This window comes from Emys orbicularis, chromosome 11 (assembly GCF_028017835.1).
Source record: "Emys orbicularis isolate rEmyOrb1 chromosome 11, rEmyOrb1.hap1, whole genome shotgun sequence".
Classification (NCBI taxonomy): Eukaryota; Metazoa; Chordata; order Testudines; family Emydidae; genus Emys; species Emys orbicularis.
The window spans coordinates 25,491,097-25,515,207 of NC_088693.1; the positions used below are offsets into that span (position 1 = coordinate 25,491,097).

General features: G+C 39.8%; 1 protein-coding gene across 1 annotated transcript in view; it reads left to right on the plus strand.

Annotated features, from left to right (window-relative positions):
* The window catches only part of ACVR2A (activin A receptor type 2A), a 109,510-nt gene that overhangs the window by 78,100 nt on the left and 7,299 nt on the right, over positions 1-24,111 (plus strand). The window contains exons 5-7 of the mRNA XM_065413217.1: positions 7,114-7,257; positions 8,797-8,940; positions 13,952-14,097. Of these exons, the coding sequence (XP_065269289.1) occupies positions 7,114-7,257; positions 8,797-8,940; positions 13,952-14,097 (434 nt within the window). The remainder of the gene's footprint in view (positions 1-7,113; positions 7,258-8,796; positions 8,941-13,951; positions 14,098-24,111) is intronic.

The following is a 24,111-nucleotide window of genomic DNA, read 5'->3' on the forward strand; positions in this document are numbered from 1 at the left end:
CCAAGAGAGGTTATGGTGTCCCCGTCACTGAAGGTTTTTAAGAAGAGGCTATAAACACCTGTCATGGATGGTCCTGCCTCAGTGAAGGGGGCAGGCCTAGATGACATTTCAAAGTCCTTTCCATTTATATTTCTGGGATTTTGTGTCAGGTGCTGCCAGGCTTTGCTTCAGGACTTCGGGGGCAAGAAAGGAGACCACCCATTGTTTTTTGTTTTTAGCAAAGGGATCATCGGGAAATCAGTTGGAACTTAGTCATCCTTTCAGTAGCAATAACCCCTACTGCAGGATTCATAAGTCTGACTCTGGCTAATCTAGCCTTCAAGAAATACTTCATCTGGCTTGTTATATAGATACTGCTCAGGGTCTGCTAGGCAGTTTCCAAGCACAGTGGAAGACATGGTGCTTGGCCCTGCAGTGTGTGAACTATGAGAAGATAAAGACAAAGGGTGGTGGATAGGGATAGTTGCCATTAAGAATGAGTACCATAAGTGTTTGAATTTTGTGCAATAGCACTCATTTAGCTGATGACATGATTGATGATGCTGATGTCCAGATATAAGGACCCAGTCATACAGGGCAATTTAAAAAAAACAAACACCATATAAATTAACGAAGTCTCAAAATTAATGCTTAATGAGTGTAGTGGTTAATTGCAAGTGACATGCCATTTGGATCAAGAAGGGGTGTGTGTGTGTGTGTGTGTGGGGGGGGGGGGTGTTAACCTGGCCAAACAATCAACATTAATTTGAATCATTTTTTAAATTCCAGTAATTGAGTTCTCTGTTCCTCCTTTTTTACAAAACTTTTCAGTGAAAAATCCATAAATAACTTTTTGGGCTTATTGAAAGAACCCTTAAGTATTTTCAGATGTCTTACATCTGTCAAACATTGCATTTCTAGGATCAGTTATTTAAATTGTACCCCCAGAAATACATGTACACATCTTCTAAATTAGTAGTACGAATCTACCATATGATGTGCTATTAAAGAAAGGTGGTTTCATTTCATACATATGGTTTTTAGTTACAATATAGCTTCTTAATTTTAGAAAATGCAACACTGCCATCTGGTGTACTCTTGTGACCACAGTAGAAAATAAGTTTTAGCAGGAATGTGAATGTTTTTCTAGTAGCATAAATCTTTCAAATTGAAAAGTGGCAAATAGACTAATTAACATAATGCTGTGTAAATATGTGGAATAATGAGCGGTTGAACAGATGAGTAACAGTTGTGAAATCGGAGTAGCATATGAAAAAAGTGGATGGTGGACTATGTCCCATATATGTTCTGTAAGTCTTCTATTTCATTACTGTTTATAATATCTTTTGAAAAATAATTTTTTTTGTCAAACTGGTTCTTCAGATACTTTAAAAAAGCAATTCTGTGTTTAATCATAAAGTCATTTCTACTAACATCCTGTACTACAATTATTCTTTTACCTGTTTACTTTACTAACATGACATTATCAGTGACAGATTTATTATTCTAAATCAGTTAATTATCCAAGCAAAAATTGATAGCCCCTTAGATATTCTTTGTAACAAATTGTTTTATACAAACTAATCTTCTGTGTCACTTTTCTCACAAGATGCTTTTCACCTTGTTCTTGATATAATTAGTAACTTCCTTTGCCTGTTTTTTACAAGCACGCCTTTCATATAATGATTGAGGTAAGCTGTACTGATTTTTTTTGTTTGTGGAACTTTGTGGTCATGTAAGACATTTTATTTCTTGTTGCTTTGATATAAATTAAGTTCTTTGCAATACTTCGTAGCGGTGCTCTCTGTAAGCATGCTGGGTCAAAATGTAAACTTATTCTCCTAAAAATTACTAGAATTTCTTGTGCAATAGAGTTGAATGTCTGTGGAGATTGATAATGGAATACACCACCTTTCACTTTTTAGGTCCTAGGTTTGAATTTGGCATTTGAGATTTCAGAGGCTTATATGAAAGAAACAAATCACTTTAAAATGTCTGCACATAAAACTTCATTGACAATTGGCAGTTCCTTATTGGCAGTCTTCAGAGAGCCAAGTTCTAAATGGTTGTGGATACTGAACTTCACTGTCTTATAAGTGGTCTTGCTAATTCATAGTACAAACCCATTGGAAACATGATTTAGAGAAAATGGCACATTGCTTTTCACTGTTTTAAATAGCTTTTCTGCAAATTTTAAATTTGTAAAAAGTTGGTAGAGATTTCCTTCCACTTACACCACTGTTCCGCTTCAAATGAAAGTCTTCAGGTTCAGAAGAAATTAAAATAGGAAACTTATTATTACTTACCCTGCATATGTTTTTTCAGCATTTACAGATATTTACTAATCTTTATTGCACCTTTGCCAAGATGCAGGATTTGTTGTCTAAGCCATCTAAGACAGATGGCTATCCAGCCTCCTTTTGAAAATCTTCAGTGAAGGAGCATCCGCTACCTCCCTAGATGGTCTGTTCCATAGTCCTACTGTTCTTAAAGTTACAAAGGTTTCCTGAGGTTTAATCTAAATCTGCTAGACTGTTGTTTGAACCCATTGCCTCTTGTCCTGTCCTCTATGGCAAGAGAGAACTGTTATCCATCTTTTTTTAATGGCAACCTTCAAGTATTTGAAGATTGCAATCATATTCCCCCCCCCCCCCCCACACACACACACACTTAATCTCATCTTTTCCAAACTAAACATAGCCAGTTCTTCCAGCCTTTGCTCATATGGCTTGCATTCTATCCCTTTGATCATCTTTGTCATTCTTCTCTGGATCCTTTCCAATTTGTCTAAGTCCTGTCTATAAATTGATGACCAAAATTGGACACACTACTCCAGTTGGACACACTACTCCAGCTGAGGCCTAACGAGCGCCGAGTAGAGTGGAACTATCACCTCTGTAACTTGCATGCTGTGTCTCTGTTAATGCAACCTAAAACTGCATTTGCTGCTTTTTTTTTTTTTAAAACATCACCTTGCTGACTCATGTTGGGGTTGTGATCCGCCACAAATTCCCTGCTCCTCCTTTCCCCCTTTTTAAAGATGGTACTATGTTAGCCCATGTCCAGTACTCATCTGTTATCCATGAGTTTGCAAATATTCCTGCCAGTGGCTCTAAGATTTCTTCAGCTAATCAGCACCCTGGGGTGAATAACATCAGGCCCTGCTGTCTTCAATTCATTCAAATTAGTAAGAAGATCCTATGTGTTCTTTACTTACCTTGATCTGCATCTCTTCCCCTTTATTCTCTATGGTAACTTGATTAGTCATCTGGTCACATGTTCTTTTTTGTACGAAGGCTGAGGGCTTGTCTACGCTACAAAATTAGGTCAATTTAACTTAATTTAGGTCGACTTACAGCCACCGCAATTATTCAGTCGGCTATTGGTGTCCATGCTACCCTCCTTCTACTGGTGGAGAGTGGCTTCAACAGTATCACTTGCACAGGCTGAAGTGGAGTATTATGGGGCACTGACAGTCATGCGGGGCTGACAGCTGGAGTCCCCCACCCGATTCGGGGTGACAGCCCCAGCTGTGAGCCCAGCACGGACTCAATTTCACAGTACTGGAGCCTACCAGCAATGAAATTGAGATTCTTGTCAATTAAATGGCTCAGGACCCCAGGCTGCTGACAGAATTATAGCCAACAGCTGAAATAAGTAATGCAACACAAGCACTGCGTTGCCCTAATTACACCGCGCTATGCCTCTTGTGGAGGTGGAGTTATGTTGGTGTAGCAGGCCACTTACTTCAGCCAAAGCAGCATACTAGTGTAGACACTACAGAGTTATGTCAGTGTAGACCAGTGGTTCTCAACTTTTTTTTTCGTGGACCACTTGAAAACTGCTGAGGGTCTTGGCGGAAAAGATCTTTCCAAATGTTGTTTGTACCATTAGTGAACTACTGTAAAACGCTTTGGATAAAAGCACTATATTAAAAAAAACCTTAATAATAATAAATGGTTTTTTGTTCTACAAATAAAAGCCCACAACTCATAAGTTCCTGACCACCTTCATTTTTTGCAAATAATTCATCCCTGTTGGTCAGTACCAGATCCAAAATGGATGACCCTGTACTCGTTTCCTCCACATTCTGATTCAGAGCATTGTCCCCTATACATGCTAAAAACTTGCAAGACATACTGTGTTTTTCTGTAATAGTCTTCCAACAGATATCAGGGAAGTTAAAATCCCCCATTAATACTAGCTCATATGTGTTAGCTAATCTTGTTACCTGGTTGTAGAATGCCTCATCTACTTCCTCTTCTTGATTTGGTGGTCTATAATAGACCCCCACCATAACATCGCTACTATTCCTTTCCCTTTTTATCCTCACCCAGTGACTCTCAGTAAGTCTGCTGCTCACTTCCTCTTGGACCTCATCACAAGTGTAAACATTCTTGATGTACAGCACAATGCTTCCTCCTTTTTTCCCATACTCATCCTTCCAGAACAAGCTATATTCTTCAATACTGGTATTCTAACCAGGGGTGTTGTCCCACCAATCCTCTGTCTGTTTGCTTCTCTAGTGTTTGCTGCTCCCTAGGTTCGCAACCATAGTCTGGTGCAGTATTTAACTCAAATTAGCTTTACGACTTATGGGAAAAGTGGAGCTTAAATGTCTGAGCTTTTTGCCTCCTAGTCAGTTCATCAACTTTTGTCTTCTACTTACTAGGTTAGCCAGTCAGTTAAGCTTTTCAGAAAATTTAGAGCCCTTAAGGCTACAAAGATCTTTTGAAAAGATTATTTAGAAATAATTATGCCTTTGAATGGTTTGCATAAACTAGAACTAGTTGGGACTCTTCCAATGGAATATTTGTCTATTTGGAAAAAGTTGATTTTTCAAAGAGTGAAACACTTCATGGAAATATAGATTTTGATGAAATTTTGCTTGAGGAAAAAGGCAACTGAGTGTTCCATTTTGAACTCTTCAGAAAGGAATGTTTGGATTTTTTTGTTCAAAATTATTTATTTTCAAAAAAATTTTAATACCCAAATAAAATTCTAAATTGCAATAAAACTTTTCACTTTTGTCAAAACAAAACATTTCAACTGAAAACTACTATTTTTTTCAGAATTTTGTTTTGTAGGAAACTGAATTTTTGTTTTTTTTCAGAATGATTTTTTTTTTTTTTAATTACAGAATTTCCACTGTGAAAACAAGAAAACATTTAATTAGAAGTTTAATTAGTTTTTGTTGCGGAAGAAATACTCTGGATACTGTGATTAATATAAATATCACAAACTGTGTGGAGAATACATTCTCCTATCTGTACTTTCTGAAGTTTTTAAGAAGTATGTAGCATTTAGTGGTTAGGAAGTGAAGTATTGCAGTGGAATTGTTTTTAATCACTCTTAGTAAATGGGAAGTTTTGAACATTCGCTTGCTATATGGTAAAGAGCGAATTCAGAAAGTCTTAAATACTTCTAGATTTGGGAGAGGAACATTGTTCTAATGTCTAAACAAAGAAAGCTAGATCTGTGCGCTATTGATCACTTGGTTACAGAGCTGCTTTGTTAATTTGGGCAACTCATTAGGGCCAAGACTTCAAAAATGGGTGCCTAAAGTTAAACTTGTAAATCCATATTTAGGCATCCATGGGAACTGCTGAATGCCCAGAACACTTGAGATAAGCCTACTAAATTGGTACGAGGATTTGGATTTACAAATAATTTCAGGCTTTAACCCCTCTGCTTTAATTTCTACATCAGCAAAACTGGGATAACTTCTTGAAAGGTGTTTTGTAAAGGGATTTGAAATTATATGGAAGCCATTATAGGAGTGAAATTATACTTCATTGTGTTAGTGAATTTATCAGTGAGACATAATTATTTCATTTTTAATGTCACAGAGAAAATAATGTTAATGCCTAATCTTGGTGCTCTGTTTTTGTATTTACCAGGTTTATTTCTCTAATCAGCATTGTTTAAGTATTTTAAGCATTTGTTTTAAGCATCCCTCATTCCCGTGTTTCTTTAAAGGTTCAGATTCTTACATGAAGGGTAACATTTACATGACTTAAGTGCTTTTGAAAATGGGACTTAGGTGTGTGTGAAAATTTTACCCTTAGTCTTTATTAGGGCTGTACTTGTTCACTTCATTGTGTGATGGGGCAAGACCAGATGGCTACAGTAAAGTAGTGAGGAACAGGTATGTTAGCCCCAGGCTAAACAAATCCCTGGTACCATGGTAACCAAATGGCAGTTGCTCCAGGTTAATCAAGACACCTGGGGCCAATTAAGATCCTTCTGGAAGGCAGGAGAGACAGCTAGATTGATTGGGACACCTGAAGCCAATTAAGGACTGGCTGGAACTAGTTAAAAGCCTCTCAGTTAGTCAGTGCGGGGTGGGTGTCAGGAGCTATAGGAGGGAGCTGTGCTGTTGGAGGAACGAAGTAGTACGAATCCATATCAGGTGCAAGGAAGGAGGCCCTGAGGTAATTGTGAAGAAGATATTGAGTGGGGGCTGCTGTGGGGAAGTAGCCCAGGGAATTGTACATGCCCTATTTCCAAAAAGTCAGCTTTCATAGCTGCTAAGTTTAGGGTCCCTGGGCTGGAGCCCGGAGTAGAGGGCGGGCCCGGGCTCCTTCCTCCCGTCCCTGATTAATAACTGATACTGGGAGACAACAGAGACTGTGTTAGGGAGGGTTGTTTCTCCTCACCTCCCTTGCTGGCTTATGATGAAAATGGCTCAGTAGACTGTGACCCTTGCCTCTAGAGAGAGAGAAGGGCTATGTGGAGGGTCACAGTGAGCCTCTGAGGCTAGCAAAAATCCGTCAGGAAACGCAGGACCCACGGAGTCAAGGACAGAACTTTGTCACAATTGCTATTGTAAAAATACTTGAAATTCTATCATAATTAAAGCTTGATTTTCATTTTCTTCAGTGCCTCTCTGCCTTCGTATCTCAGAAGAATAAATATTAGAAATAGGTTAGGTTTCTATTTGTGTATTAATTCTCGGTGTGTCTGACAGAGTCCTGTTTCCTTCCTGTAAAGAAGGGTTAAAGACGGTTTGTTTTTGGCAGGATTTGACACCAAATGTTTTTTTAAATGTAATTGTCTTTGTTTCTAATACTGTAGTCCTAGATCTCACACAGACTAGCGAGATTTCAATTATACACTTTTATCTGTTTTCAGGACCCTGGCCCACCACCACCTTCACCCTTGATGGGTCTGAAGCCTCTGCAATTGTTAGAGATAAAAGCTAGGGGAAGATTTGGTTGTGTCTGGAAAGCTCAGTTGCTAAATGAGTATGTTGCTGTCAAAATATTCCCAATCCAGGTATGTCAATGTTCTTGTTGTCCTATTGTAATGTAAAATATCAATATACAAAGCAAACTTTTCTGTATACAATAGGAAGTTGTCATCTCCCCAGATGTCAGTAACTATTAAAAATTAAGTTATCAAATACAGGAAATGTTTGCAGCTCAAAAGTGAACAGGGCAGATGATGGCATATCTTTTAATTGAACTAAAAATAAGTTATAATTAAATGCAAAATATGTGCTCTAATTCAACATTGGGGAAATGGAGTTAAAAGTTAAGAAGTTCAAAAGACAGAGGTTCTGGTCCTGCAAACTCAAGCATATTAGTAATTTTAAGCACTTTACTAGTCCCATTGCACCTGCTTCCATCCTCCTACTGGTTTTAGTAATATTTAGCTGTTAGGTACTGAAAAAATGTGAACTTACTAAGGAGAATTTTTGCTAATGCTGTCTAAATTAAGTGGTAGTCATAATGAATGGCAATTGTTAGAGTAAATTGGTATCCTGAAAGAGATCCCAATAAAGTGGCTGTTCCAATTAGGCATGTCTCCATTAAGTGAAGTATACTGCAGTACTGGAAATGTTGAGCCATCAGCTGCATTTAGCCCTGCAGCTCTGGGGGGTCCTGTTAAAATGTTAGAAGTGCAATCTCACTGGAAGGATCTTAAAGCACATTGAATTACGTTAATCTGAGTGTTACAGTACTTAAAAATACACTTTACCAGTTAAGGAGGGGTGAGTTGTACTTACATTTTCTAATAGGTAAATCCATATTGACTTGCTGATAAAACACATCTGTGGAGATCATCTTTCTCTAGTAGGAATTTCTCACCCCCAAATAAAATCCATTACACCTGGAACTTTGCTTAACTCAACTTAATGAAGAAAAACCTGTTCCCACTTTTAAAAAATATATAATCTTATTAAAACTTCTATTGAACATAATTTTTGAGCAATGATCTTCAGCGTCAGGGTGGTTAATATTGCTAGCATTATCAAGAACCAAGCATTATATCTGGTGGGCAATATGCAAACCCTTCACTCAGCTGACAGTGCCCCAGGCCTGACCTTAAGCTTCTCTGCTATTTCAGTGTGTGGTATCTATGGAGATTCACGTTGATGCCAACCTGCATAGTACTGTTACAATAGACAAATTTCCATGGGAAACTACCAAATATAGTTTCCTTGTAACTTAAATTAGGTACATAAAGATTTATCCTATAATTTTATTAACTTTTTCTTGTTTTGGCTGAAATATGTAGTGCAGATTTTAAATTACTTACCTAAATTTCAGACAGATACTTGTAATTTAAAATAATCTATCCAGTCTGTCAATATTAATATTTTGGAATGTGCCTTTCTTTCCATTGATTCAAATTTATACCGGGTCAAAACAGATTTTAATCTGTTATTATAGAAGGTCAGTTAACTTTTCAGAATGAATTACAGCAGCAAACTTGTGACTTGTGGAAGAGTGTTTTTTTTGGGGTTTTTTTTGTTTTTTTTTTCATCAGAATATAGTAAATGTACTAACCTAATATATGTGCTTGATTAAGGACAAACAGTCATGGCAAAATGAGTATGAAATTTACAGCTTGCCTGGAATGAAGCATGAAAATATCTTACAATTCATTGGTGCAGAGAAACGAGGCACCAGCATTGATGTAGATCTGTGGTTAATTACAGCATTTCATGAAAAGGTATGGTCAGTTTTGACAACAAATAATGTTTTTTATCTATTTAGTTTCATTGTAATTTTATTAAACTCCTGTAGCCTATGAACAAGCTTAAAGAAAGGAAGGCTGTATAATTTGGAATTCCAGCCAATTTTTAAAAAGAATTGAAAGTAGTTTCACTTACCCAGCAAGCCTTCCCCCATTTTTGTAGCTTCAGAGATCATTATTTTCCTCTCACCCGCTTCCCCATCCAAAAAGCCAAGCCAAACCAAAACAGGTTTTGTCCTAGTAGAGAAGCTGGAAAAGTCACTGGCATTGATCCTTAGCAGAGGAGGAAGATGTTTTCTGAAACAACACAAAAATATAATTTTATCAGTGTTTCACTCTGATTGTGGGCCTTCCTAATGAAGTAGGTCTTCAAAAGTTTTTTAACCAATGCCCATCAATTGAATTGAGTCATATATGAAATTTTTATCACAAATTTAAATGGTTTGCTGTATGGAAATCTCCCTACAATAAGAAATATCAGGGTATGTATAACAAAATAACAGCATTATTGTTACTACTGCCCCATCTAGCTTTTGTGATGGAACTTACATTTCTTGTAGTAGAATAAAAATATTTTCAAACATTTTTAATATTAGGACTTTTAAAATTAAAGCAGTGGTGTAATAGCATAAACAGCTAAGGGGAAATTGAGTGCTTTGCTATGAACCACGTAAAGTTAGGAAGGTTATTTCCTGTATCAGTCCTGTAAAAATCACATTTTTGATACCGATCTATTAAATTTATTTATGCATGTTATATCAAACTAAACCAACAGATAAACATTTCCCTTTCTAAAAGGATATGGTCTACTTAATTGCTCATGTCTGAATTTTTTTAAACTACTGCTGTTCTCTCTTAACAACCAAGATTACTCTCATTGAAGAACAGGAGAGAAAAATTTCTTTTCCCCCCAATTTTTGAACATTTGTCAGCATTTGGTTTGTTAGCAATTCAGTTCTTCTTCGAGTGATTGCTCATGTCAATTCCATTCTAGGTGTGCACGCACCCATATGTGCGGTCGTCAGAGATTTTTGCCATAGCGGTATCCAGAGGGTTGGCTGTGGCACTCTCTCTTGAGTGCCGCGCTCATGCATTGGTATATTAAGTGCCGCCAGCCCTACGCCATCTCCGTTCCACCTTTCTGCCTGTGGTGGTTAGTCGGAGAGCCTTTTCCTTGCATAGCAAGGACTAGCGGTTTTGTCGTTATTGTCTTCAAGCCGTAGGGCCTTGTAAATAGTTTTTCTAGTACGGTAACTCCTCGCTTAACATTGTAGTTATTTTCCTGGAAAATGCTACTTTAAGCAAAACAATGTTAAGCGAATCCAATTTCCCCATAAGAATTCATGCAAATGGGGGGGTTAGGCTCCAGGGAAATTTTTTTGCAAGACCCCCGCGGCCCCCCCCCACATACACCCGATATAGATATAGAATAAGTTTTAAACAAACAATTTAATACTGTACACAGCAATGATGATTGTGAAGCCTGTTTGAGGTGGTGGAGTCAGAGGGTGGGATATTCCGAGGGAATGCCTTACTGCTAAATGATTAACTAGCACTCAGCTGAGCCCTCAAGGTTAACACGTTGTTAATATAGCCTCACACTCTACAAGGCAGCACAAAATGGAGGGAGGGGAGACAGCATGGCAGAGAGAGACTGAGACACACACCGTGTGTGTGAGAGAGAGAGACACACACATTGTCCCTTTAAGTACGCTGACCCCACTCTGAGTACACTCACTTTTTAAGTAGATTAGCAAGTTGAGACAGCAGCTGCTGCCAGCAAGCTACCTCCTTCCTGAGCCCTGTCATGTCCCGTCCCCCCAGCTCTGTGGAGATGGGGTAAAGGAGTGGGGAGGGGGACACCTTGACATTAGCACCTCTTCTTCCCTCCCCCTCCCCCCACAGCAAGCAGGAGGCTCCCAGGAGCAGCTCCAAGGCAGAGGGCAGGAGCAGCAGCACACGGCAGTGTGGGGAGGGACTGCTGAACTGCCAGGCAATTGATAGCCTGCTGGGCGGCTGCCGCACAGGGAACTTAAGGGGGCTGCCAGTCCATCCTGGTTCCAAGCCCCCACCCGCTAGCTCCAACAGGCTACTCTTTCTGCAAGCAGTGGACAAAGCAGGCGGCTGCCAAACAACGTTATAAGGGAGCATTGCCCAACTTTAAACGAGCATGCTCTCTAATTGATCAGCAACGGGACGACGTTAAGTGAGTAGTTACTGTAGCTAGTGTTTGAGTAGTGGTTAAGTAGCGTAGTTAGAAGTTAGAGTCCCAGGGGGACTTATCCCCAGGTGTGCATGCCCCAGTCTCCAGGTTTTAAACCCTGCTCGGACTGTAAATGTCCTATGCCTGTTAGTGACCCCCATAGCAGCTGCCTGAAGTGCTTGGGGGAATCGCATATGAGGGACAAGCATTGCATCTGTAAAAACTTTTGACCCAAGACCCAGAAAGAGCACATCATCCATTTGAAGGCCCTCCTTATGGAGTCTGCTTTCTCTCTGGCTTCTGAGTCTTCCCGGCTAGACTCTACCCCTAGTACTTCGGCCTTGGTGCATAGTGCACCCCCAGCACCAGGCTCTGCCTGGCATCACCCTCTGTTGCCAGTGCCCAAAAAGAAGTCCAAGAAAGGCCATGGGGTATCGGGCAAAGGACCCAGTTTAGGCTGCCAGCCAACACTGGAGCTGTATGGACCTGTCCCCCCCGCAATGGGGGCCGCAGTCCTGGGAGCGGTAGGGAACCCAGGCTCCTCCAGAGCAGAGGCCGCTGGAGAGTGTGTCGCTGGAAGTGGCAAAGGCTCACTATGCAGGCAAGCCAGCCATCTAGACCCCTGCAAAGGGTAAGTGAGCGCTGCTGATCCCCAGAGCCGAGACAAAGCGCTCTGTCTCCGTGCTGCAGATCTCCGGCTTCACAACCCAGGTCCTCTGCAGGTCTTCCTAGATAACTAGCACCGCGATCGTGGTCTCCGCCCTCTTGATGTGGATCACCTGGGGGGAGGTGCTGGTCACTGTATTCCCCAGCACCATTCATCCTCCCGCTGGTCTTATCGGCACGGATCCCTATCCCCCGCACCGTGGGAACAGTCTTCGTTGCGGTACCAGTCCCACCACCCTGTACTGGTCCTATTCAAAATGCTGGTCTCTAGCAGCAACGGTTAGTTGCCAGATGCAGGCATCGACAGCCCCACCGGGGTCACGGGAAGAGGATTCCTCCAGCATGGAGAGGGAATTCAGCCCCTCGTTGAGGCATCACCAGCATGATTGGGCACTCAAGGCTGTGTCGACCTCTGTGATGTCAGCTTCGCAACATGGCCATTGGCCAGCACAGTGGCCCTACTGGAGTACGTGGGGCATGCCTGTGATGCCAATGCCCTCTCTGAAGCCTCAGAGTAACAGCTGACGGCACCATTGGCACCAGGCTCGGTGCACAAAGTGCACTCAAAGGTCGGGGTAGAGGAGTGAGTGCCCACCCCAAAACCCCGCACATACCTAGAATAGAATGGACATGAGTAACACATCTCAAAGAACAACAGTTACGAAAGATAGGTAACCGTTTTTTCCCCTTGAGCAATCAATCCATTTTCCCCTTTTGTGTGGGCTTTACTCACAGCCACAAGTGAGACACAGACACTTCTCTGGTTTTTAAAAAGTGATATTTAAACCCCAAAAAGTTGGCACAGGGAATTCAAGAGTAGTGTAGTATCTGAAAATATTTTTAACTTGTTTATAATTTGACTAGACTTGTAGCTCATAATATGAGAAAAGGTAAAGAAACTATCTCTCGCATAGATCCCCTCACTCTAAAAAAGGGCTCTGAATATCAGTGTAATGCTTGTGAGAAAGTACATACATAATTCAACATTATGCTTGGGGGTGGATCCACAAAACTCTTGACTTTGTGCCCAGAAAATCAAATCACCCTGTTTTGAAAGCAAAGAAATTCCAGCATTTATCTCCAGCAGTGTGTTTAATTTGTAATATCTAATTTTTTTCTTTCTGTTCTTTTACAGAATAGTTTCTTAATATCTATCATAAATTGTCTTCCTTCATCTCTAGTCTTTTTTAGTTTAAAAATTTTCACATTTGACTCCCATTTATTTAATCTTCTAATAAATGAGGGTCAATGCCAAAGAAGACATTTTCACATCTTTTTAATTTTATTAAATTGTTTGGTTATTGTATGAACTATAGATATATCCTGTAAGTGTTTATTGTGTTAAGAGATGACCAATTGGATTGGAAATTATACCTTTTTTTCTAAATACCAGCAGATTATACAGTAGAACCTCAGCGTTACAAACACCTAGGGAATGAGGTTGTTCATAACTCTGAAATGTTCGTAACTCTGAACAAAACATTATGGTTATTTCAGAAGTTTTTACAACTGAACATTGACTTAATACAACTTTGAAACTTTACTATGAAGAAGAAAAATGCTGCTTTTAACCATCTTAATTTAAATGAAACAAGCACAAAACAGTTTTCTTAACTTGTCAAATCTTTTTTTTTAAACTTTCCCTTATTTTTTAGCAAAAAGAACGAGGAGTACTCGTGGCACTTTAGAGACTAACATTTATTTATGCTCAAATAAATTGGTTAGTCTCTAAGGTGCCACAAGTACTCCTCGTTCTTTTTGCTGATACAGACTAACACAGCTACCACTCTGAAACCTTACTTTTAGTAGTTTAACACAGTACTGTACGTATTTGTGTTGGGGCGGGGGGGGAGGTTTGGTTTTGTTTGTTTGTTTTTTGTCTCTGCTGCTGCCTGACTGTGTACTTTCAGTTCCAAAAGAGGTATTTGGTTGACTGGTCAGTTTGTAACTCTGAGGTTCTACTGTATATGTAATCATGCATGCTATGTATATAGGTTTATGAAACAGATATGATTCTTTGTATCTGTGTTCTAGGTACACTTTATCATTAAGAAAATCTCTCCTTAAGGGGAAATAATACTGAGATTTACTTTAATTGTTTTTCCCTCCGCTGTACAGGGTTCATTAACTGACTTTCTCAAGGCAAATGTGGTTTCTTGGAATGAGCTGTGTCATATTGCCGAAACTATGGCTAGAGGTTTGGCTTACCTTCATGAGGATATACCAGGTCTGAAAGATGGACATAAACCTGCTATATCCCATAGGTATACTATATTTCAGATATTGCCTATTATCTCATGTAGTAAGCTTTAGCTTAATCGTGTGTACAGACATAGAACAATATGGCTATGAAATACTTTATAGTAGCTAAAATAAACATTTAAAATCAGATTAAGTAAAACAGCACTGCAACTTTGCACTTTCAAGAAAAATCTGTTCTAGATAACTTTAATATTTTTATAATTTTGAAATGCAGCTGTTTAAACTGCAAGTTAATGTGTCTGATTTAAAGCGTTCTGTGATTATAAATGTAAAGTGAATTACTACTGAAAATGACACAACTACTCTCAATGTGAGATATCCAGTAAGCTGCTTAGGAAGCAGATCTCCACATATTTCATCTATCTCTTCATGTCCAGATGACTACACCGTATCTACAGGCTGAGAATAGATACTTAATGCAAGTATTTCAGTATACAGTCAAGTCTACTTTGCATTTACTATAGTACCTACTCAGTTCCCTATGCTTGAGGTTATGCATATACCTGGATCTCAAAAGTAATTAGGCCTTGTTCTGTACCACTGATGTCTAATGTGAGTTTTATCATGGACTTATGTGAGTATCAGAGCCTTAAACCACCACCTGAGTTCTGTATGGGTGGAACCCTGAACTTGTCTGGAGTCAAATTTGACTTCAGTGGGTCTGTTCACCTGCTTAAAGTTAGGTACGTGCTTATGTGCTTAGTTGGGTTGGGAAGCGGTGGGGAAACTCCTTGTAACTGTTAGAGGCATGTTGACTCTACTCTCTATTCCTAGTTAATCCACCTTCCTACAGTTCTGAAAGCAAATGCGTTCTGTGATTATAAATGTAAAGTGTTAGTATTTTCTGTAGGTTCGCTTTATAATTATACCCACACAAAAAACTTAGTTACGGTGAAAATTAGAATACAAAGCAGTAACTTAAAGATACCTACATCCCTATGCTTGAGGTTAGAATAGAATTAAGATATGACTTAAACCTAAAAATTTGAAAGTACAGAATTTCACAAAGTACCCCAAAACCTTAACTATACCTCCTTTAGTGATATCAATTAACCTTTCATTTTTCCTCTATTCTTTTAATGCCTGCTTTGTAAGATGTATTTTGGGATCAGGAGGTTGTCCCCCCCTTATTTTTTGTTTGTTTGTTGTTTTTTAACTTGAGTGCACAGTTCATGACTTAAATTTTGAACAGTCACTCTTTGTACAGTTTGTAGGTGAACTGCTGAAAATGCGCATCACCATTGGTTTACTATCTCCATTGTGTACACGCTAGCTCCAAGTATGACCTGTAGATTGTCTGATATTACAGAACTGTGATCTAATTGGAACACCTTCTAGAGAGTGATGAGCACCTCAAAGAATCAGGTCCCTATTTAGCAGTTGAAATGACTGCCCATATCTCTGAAATGCCCATATCTTATCTCCTTTCTTAAAGATTGTAACAATGTTAGCGTTTCTCAAGTCTTCTGGAATCTTCTCATTTTACCAGATATGAGGAAAAAGTTTGTGGAGCTTCCCTACCAGTTCTTCACCTCCAAATTTGTAGACTTCAGCTGGTATGCCATCTGGCCCTGCTGCCTTGTTGTTCTTAGTTTGCATAATGTCTCGTGTTACTTCTTCGAGGGGTGTGGGGGGAGGAGGGGAGAATCAGCAAGAGATTCTCTTTCCTGTCTTTGAGCTATAGATTCGATATTGGCATCAGAGACAGTTGACTCACGGTTCAGGAGTAACTCAAAATGCTCCTTCCATCTGGCTTTGGCTTCGCTGTCCTTAAAATATGTTGACCCAACTTGGGCTCAGAGTGGTGTGGCCCTTATTGCCTGAAAGAAACTCTTCATGTCACGTTTATCAGCATAAAGCTCAATCTCCTTGGCCTTTTCTCATCACGACTTATTTTTGATGCCATGGATTTTCCTTTGGGCTTCAGCCTGGAGTTACTTACATAACTTTCTTCTGCTGGTGTGATATGTTGTTTTGCCACATGTGATGAGCTTTTATTTTCTGGTCAGGCAGGCCCTGAATCTCAGCATCATTCTCATCAACCAATCTTGATGATGGCGGGTGACATAGCCAATTGACTCGGCACATGCTGAGAGAATGGCACTCTTTAATCCCTTCCAGAGATTTTCATTATTGTCCGCTGTAGGCATAGCGGCAAACTTCTCTTGGAGACACTGCTGAAGTTTCTCCTGAGTTACTATATCGTCAAGGGACTTGACGTTGAATTTCTTTTGTGCTGATTTTGCCTGCTCATGATGCCTTGAGGCGATCAATCATGAATTTCCAGATCTAACAAGGCGATGGTCTGTCCAACAGTCACCAGTTGCATGCATGACCCTCATGATGTGGACATCCTTCCAAGCTCAAGCTCTAAAAGTAACATAGTCAAGATGGTGCCAATGCCTGGAGCGAGGGTCTCTCCAGGTGGTGGTCTACTTCTCACTTTGTCTAAAGAGGGTGTTTGTGATGATCACACCATGTTCTACGCATTTGCTCAGGAGGAGGATGCCGTTGGAGTTAGCCTTTCCTACTCCTTCTTTTCCGATAGTGCCATTCCAGAGATCTGACTCATGCCCGACTCTAGCATTAATATCTCTGAGGAGAATGATCTCCTCCTCCTCCTCTTCCTCCTCCTCCTCCTCCTTGGGAATGTTGGTCAAGACTCTGTCAATATCTGTATAGAATTGTTCCTGGATATCCTCGATAGAATCCAGCGTTGGGGCATACGCACTGATGACAGCAGCAGACTGGTTGTTGCTGAGCTCAAGACAAAGTCATAAGATGTTTGATTCCTACAGGAAATTTTATAAGCTGACTGACAAATTTATTCCTGATTGCAAAACAGACACTATGAATGCGCCTGTCCTCTGCAGATATTCCTTTCCAGAAAAAGGTGTAGCCTCCACCTTCTTCTCTCAGTTGACTTTCATCTGGGTGCCTCGTCTCATTCAGGGCAGTGACGTCGATGTAATATCTCACAAGTTCCCTGGTGACAATAGCAGTTCTTTCTGGTTGTACATTATCTTTGTTATCCATCAGGGTGCGAACATTCAAAGTAGCAAAAGTCATTCTTTTTATAGCTTCGCAGGCAGAGTGATCCCATTGGATGCGGTAATCCAGCCAGGAGTGTATGAGACAGCCTAGGTTTAGGGCAACTTTTCTAGCCCTCTCACCATGTGGGGTGAGCAGAGGGGATCCTAAAGAGGACTTCTCAGTTGCAACAGTAGCTGCCGAATTGCACCCCGTCTCAGTCCAGGTGCCAGACAACCATCTAACTATCGCCGCCTACGTGCAGATTCGTAGCTAGGGATTGCCAGATTCACTAATCCTGTCCCCGTCACCACTAGTCCATTGCCGCAGGGCTTGAAAGATTGGAAAGATCTTATTTCCCATGGTAGAAGCCTGCGCATGACTTCCTTTAATGTGGGGAAGCTGGTGCGGCTACAGCGACCACATGATCATGACAAATTGGAGGTCTGGGACCCAGTGGTAGTGAAAGTCCGGGACGAGTGGAGATCTCCACTTGCTGCAGCCTTCATCCGCTTTCACAGCCGTTGAGATCCAAGGACCTTCTTCCACCTGATCCACTGTTAAGGACTTGGGGGAATTGGACTGTGCTTTGTCTGGGATCTCCCCTCAGACCTGTTCCCCTTGGGAGACCCTACCAGGAACATGAAGCTCCCGACAACTTAGCTCTGAAGATCATTGGAACACGCAAGCCCCTTCACCACAACAAGGTGTGACAGTCCCCAAAGAAGAATGGAAAAATAAAACTAGTATGTAAATACTTGTATTTTCAAAACTTTGTGGGAATTTGATGACCATTACAAATAACCTTGTCCCTTCAGTCTGTCTGTCTCTCCCTTATAAGATTCGGTTTCCCCTGTTATCTTCAGTGGATGTGCTGTTTTGAAGTTGTGATTTTTTTCTATTAAAAAGTTTAGCCTTTTTAAGATGCCAAAAGTAACCTAGATGCCTGCAAGGACATGCTGAAACAATAGCCTGAGGGCTGCAGAAGCCTTTTCAGAAGCAGGGGGGTTTGTTTGCCCCAAGCAAGTACTCTAACAATTATTACCTTCAACAGTCTGAGTGCTCTTTTCAAAAAGTTATATATACACTGTTTAAACAGCTCCCATTTTGAAGAAATAAAAAATTAAGTTCCAGGACTGTCATGGCAGCATTGAAAAAGAGAAAGGTAAAGAAAAGAAGGCTGAATTTTGAGGAGGGAAGAAATCTGCGTTAGTTTCCTGCAAATCAGATACTCCTAGGAAAGCAGTAGAAGGATACTTGAAGAGGACAAAGGGCGATGTTTTACTACCTCCTTGCACAACATATATTTATGTTCAGTGTGCCCAATTTTTTTTAACGGTAATAGTGTTATAATTGAGATTTTAATTACAGAAAAAAATCTCCTTATTCTGCTCCCACATTCAGACAAAAATCACTACTTCTAGTCTGAGAGCAAGCATGAGAATTTTTAGCTTTAAAGGTTGTTTTTGCTCCTAGTCTTCAGAAAAATCATTAATCTGGAAAAGGTCTGATAATAGAAGTATCTCTACCTAACCAGATGATAAGTTGATTACAGCATGTGTTCTGGTGATTGTGGTTGGTGGTGATGTTATATTTTCTATTTTTGCATATTTAAATAACGACCCTATTCAGCTAATCAGCATGGTGTAATCAGTAAATGTAGCTATATTGTAAAATGTTCTTAAAATTACCTAAATGCATGTTTACACAAGCCCAAACATACTTTTACCCTTCAAACAAAATAAGCAGTTCCTCTCATAAGTTTGATTTTTAATAGGCACATCGATAGAAGAAAATGTGAATAGATACTCGAGTAAATTTCACCCTTGGAGTTCCTCTGTTCGCAGGAGCTGATCATCAGTCCTGTGTTCCCATTGCTATCCTTCCAAATTGGAACGAGTAAATGGGTCTCTTTTTAGAACGGATTGCTGAATTGTAACCCCTTGTATCAATGAAAGATATTCTCTCCTGTTGCAGAATTCAGAGCTACCGCTGCAGTGCTCCTAGCTGCAGTTGACCCAGGTAGTAAGAGCCCATAATTAAAAATTGAACATGGATGAAAATACTACCGTGCTTGTCTTTTTTTTTTTTTTTTTTTTTTTTAAAGTAATCTGTCCTCAGTCAGAAGGGTAGTATCACTCTGTCCAACACATCTGCTTTCTAAGAATTTTCAAGTCATGTTGGTTTACTTTTTGGCAAAGTTTTTTACTACTGATAACACTACAGAATTGATGGAGGTATGGATAAGTGAGTGTGCAGTCTGTCTGGATCATCATCAGATTTTTCAGCTACAATAAGTTCTGATTGTATAATGTGAAACTTCTTTGGAAGTGGTATAATGAGAGAAGAGGTAGTTACCATTGAGCTCAGTTCTGGAAAGGAAGAGAGCTGCCCATTGGTGCTCTGGGAGAGCAGTGTCTGAAAGGTCTAGGCCACTCGGGTGCTGGGAGCTGCTGGGAGTCTGTGCTGCTGAGAGAATAAGCAGCAATTTCTTCTCTATGGCAATATTGCTCTGTAATCTTGGAGAATCTGGAGACTTGTAACAAGTGGTGGATGAAGTGAACCACTCTGAAGGCAGTCATATCATCCAAGTTGGACTGAGGCCTGATTGACGTAGAATCATTCCTCCTTGGTAGGAGTTCGTGAAGCTTAAATAGAACTTTTAAGATGAAAGCGTTGATTGTTTTGGAGAGTAGCTCACCCTCTCCCCTCTGTAGAGAGTTGCAGTATCACTGTAGTGATCGCTTAGTGGTGAATGAGCTGGGAAGGAGCTCTTTTGGGATTAATAGAATGGCCCTAAAGACTGTGAGCTCTATTCCACACTTCCCCCAAAAGTGAGAAATTTAAAAGCATGTAGGCATTCCCCTTGAAGATGGTCTGCTCTCCTTCTCCCTCTCCCCCATTCTTCCCTTCCCTCCCTCCCCCCTCGATTGTCCTGGGTATCCTCATCTATTGCAGTCTAAATTTACTGACTTCTCTGAGAAGCAAACTCCCCTACTCTCCATCCGGGGTTTGGCTCACACGAGTTCTGATTCTCTTGATACTTTGAATTCTGAGGGAAGGAGACCCTTGGAAGTATCTTATTGACTAAGGAACTTATAGATAAGGATCTTGTGAATAGCAGGAGCAATATCTGTGAACCTGTATCATCAGACTTGGTGGATGATGACCATCTTTATTTTAATTATTCACAGTTCCCATTGGTTTTCTTTGTTGAAACCTCTTATGGAGGCATTAGCGAGTATTAAGAGCTCTTTGATTGAAAAATTCTGTTGGGTGGATTATGAGAGGATTGGTTTAACAGGCAAGCAAGATGCCCCCCACTGCTAATTGAGATCTGGAGAAGGAAGAACGTAAAATTATAAATAATTTCTCTCATATTGATGATAGGAATATACAGAGCTTTATTACTGAGTTAAGGCTAAACTAAGAGAAATTGACACCTTCTTTTTGTCATCGTCGTCCTCTTGCCTTACCATACACAGGATCTCTGAGGTTTCAGAAATCCTGTTTCTTGATTTAAATACTTCCAAGAATAAGTTTTTTTTTTCAGGGGGATTATGTTCAGGCAGACAGCCCCTTACAGATATTGATCTAAATCAGTTATAAGTTGATAAGGTTCATTTGGCATTTACTTTCTAACTCTTTAAGTTTATAAGGCACATAAGGCACCTTTATTTTTGAAATGTGCACGAGGTGGGAGATGGAATTTTTTTATATTGGCACATAGCTTCTAGAATTTGGAATTTGAGGAAACAGCTAAAGCTCCGAGGTGTCTTCATCTCTAGAGTAGAAAACACGCTTGAGAGATTCTTGCTCTATAGGACATTCTCAAAAATATAAGGTATAATTCTTCAGATCTACTAGAAGAGTCTGGTTCTTATTTATCTTATGAGAATACATCTCAGGATTTTACATCAACTTTTCCTCAGCTACTTTCTAGAACTTTTTTTTGTACTATTTATTTAACTGGGTCTCCTAAGTTTGACCCTCCAGTCTTTTTTAGACCAATGAGCTTTACAATTCCCCTTCCCAAAATAGTGTTGTTTTTCATGGGAGCCTTGAGATGGACTTCCTTTACATTCAAAATCTGCCACATAGATTACTCTTTAGAATACAGTGGTATTTGGAGATGAATCAAATTCTTATAGTCAGGTTGTTGGGTCTGTTTCTTATGTCTGACTGGATTGTCCAATTTCTTTCCCTTTTACCCAGGGAGAGCTTTTGCCAGAACAATTTACGTATTTTAGTTTTTTAAATTTTTTGGAAACCTTTTGAATTGATTTACTTTTAACAAGAAACATGGTTAGTGAGTCTGAAATCCTAAACTTTCTTGGGTTTGAATCCTTTCTTCAAGGAGGAAATTGATTGTTAGTAAGGGGTCATATAGCTGGAGTACTTGCAACCTTAGTTTCCTTATGCCTGAAATCCTGGGTTTTACCTTTGGAATCAAATTGTCAGGGCATTCAGGCTGTATTTTTTTCCCCCCCTGATCTCCAAATTTTAGTATTAAATATTCTTTTCCCCTCATTCTCCTCATCTTATTGGAGTAATTGTGGGAGTGCCTGGATGAGCAAATTGATATAGCTTGTCTAATTTTGGGAAATTTTAATGCTTGAATAGGTCCTCCAACAAACTCAGTATCAGGGGAAGAAATCACTGAGGAGATTTTTGAACTTCCCTCTCAGCTCTAGAGATCAGGTGGTTAACATTGCTGGTCAAAAATTAAAGGCTTTGTTACACAAGTTTAATCTGATACCTGTAAATGGAAAAAAAAATGTGGCAGATAGAGGTGGACAGTTTGCCTATATTTCATCAAATGGTTCTAGTAGTATTGGGATTTCTGTAAATTTTCTTGCCCAGATAGTGACTGCCAACCTCTCTATAATTATGAATGATGTGCCCTTTTTGGAGAGAGTTTTTATTTCCGATGGATGATGATGCCTTAATTACTCCCTTTGGAACAATGTGGTTGTAAAAGACTAAAATGGACTTCAGCCATTAATGACAAATTATCTAGGAGATTGGATGACTGATGTTAGATTTTTCAGAGACATAATTATTAAGTCTGAGAATTCTTCTCAAATTTGTGAATCATACGAATTGCTGGTCAAGTCCGTACTGCCACTTTTCTCTAAACAAGTAGACTTTGGTTTTAATTATCCCAGAAATGCTTTCAAAGTTAAGCACACTTTGGTTTGACGTGGACTGCGTGAAGGAAAAGTCTGCTGTTGCACATATAGTTAATATCCCTCTCCTAATTTACTTCAGAAGTTGTTAGCTGTCAGAATAAGATATCGAGGTTTATTATGTCATGAAAACCAAGAATATCTGAGATCCTTATGTAACAATTTTGAAGCAGTAGCTAAAGCTAAAAATTATTCCGTGTTTTGGAACATGGTGGCCTCAGGCCTTGGTAGATATACTCCAGATGAGGAACCCCATATTAATGATGAAGCCTGGATAGCACATTCCAACCTTTTTTTTTTTTTTTTTAAACCCTAATTCTTCTATAGTTGGTGCAATGAGAAATCCCTTCTTTGATTTATAGACTCATAGGCATTAAGGCCAAAAGGGACCACTGTGATCATCTGGTCTGACCACTGCACATCACAGGCCATAGAACCTCTCCCACCCACTCCTGTACTAGACCCCCTAACCTCAGACTGAGTTACTAAAGTCCTCAAATCATGATTTGAAGGGTTCAAGCTACAGAGAATCCACCATTTACTCTAGTTCAAACCAGCCAGTGACCTGTGCCCCATGTTCCGGAGGAAGGCCAAAAAACCAACCAAACAAACAAAAACCCCAGGGTCTCTGCCAATCTGACCTCGAGAGGAAAATTCCTTCCCAACTTCAAATAAGCCCTGAGAGTGTGGGCAAGATCTATCAGCCAGTCACCTGGAAGAGAATTGATTGTAGTGACTCAGGGCCCTACCTGTCTAGTGTCCCATCTTTGGCTGCTGGAGATATTTGCTAGTTGCAGATGGGCCATGTACCATTGTAGGCAACCTCTTCATACCAATCCCCTCCATAAACTTATCACTCTGTCCTTCGGTAAAGGACAATTAAATCCCGTCATTTATTTTAGCCCAACAATGGAAAAAAGTCCAGAGGAAGACTTTTTTTCCCTGCTGAAGTTATTCAGCAGACTCTTGATTGGTAATCACCAGTCTTGGCTAAATTATTTACTGTCATTAATCATCTTGGATGGATTCCATCTGGGTGGAAGTCTAGTAACATAGTTCCTGTTTTTTAAAAAGAGGACAAATAATCCTGTTCCCTAAAGAATCCTGCTTCATTCACCCTATTAGTCTGTTAGATGTGGCAAGGAAAACTTACTCCAAATTTTTACTATCTAAAGTTGAAATGGGCTTCAGAGGCTAATTTACTATACAAAGAGCAGTCCATCTTTAGGGCGGATAGAGCCACAATTGATTATTATTTTCTTACATGATTTATAAATATATTGTGGTTAAGGGTACTAAATTATATGCTGCTTTCATAGATTTAAAGATAGCATTTGAGTCTATTCACTGAGACAAACTTTGGGTGAAATTAAGAAAGATAGGTACCAATCTAAGACTGTTATATATTTTGGAGGTTCTACACCAGAGCAGTATGGGGTAGGAACTCCTGTTCGTATTGAAGTATGCCAGGGATGCCATCTAGCACCTTTTCTTTAAATTTAAGTATTAATGATGTGGATGTTTTAAGGAAGAGCATTTCTCGCCATCACACATTACGGATAGATCTATCTTGGTGTTGTGTGCCTATTACATGAGTTTGTAATAAAGCCAGAAAAGGCCTGTGCCGATTATCTCGTTTTTCTTTTTGTAATTCTCAAGACCTAGTTTTCAACAAGATGAAGGTCATGATTTTTTGGGAAGAACCCTCTGAAAATTGAGTGGAAGATAGACTGCCACCTTGTAGAACAAGTATTTGCTTTTACTTATTTGGGCTATTGGTCCCCTTATCATAAAAAC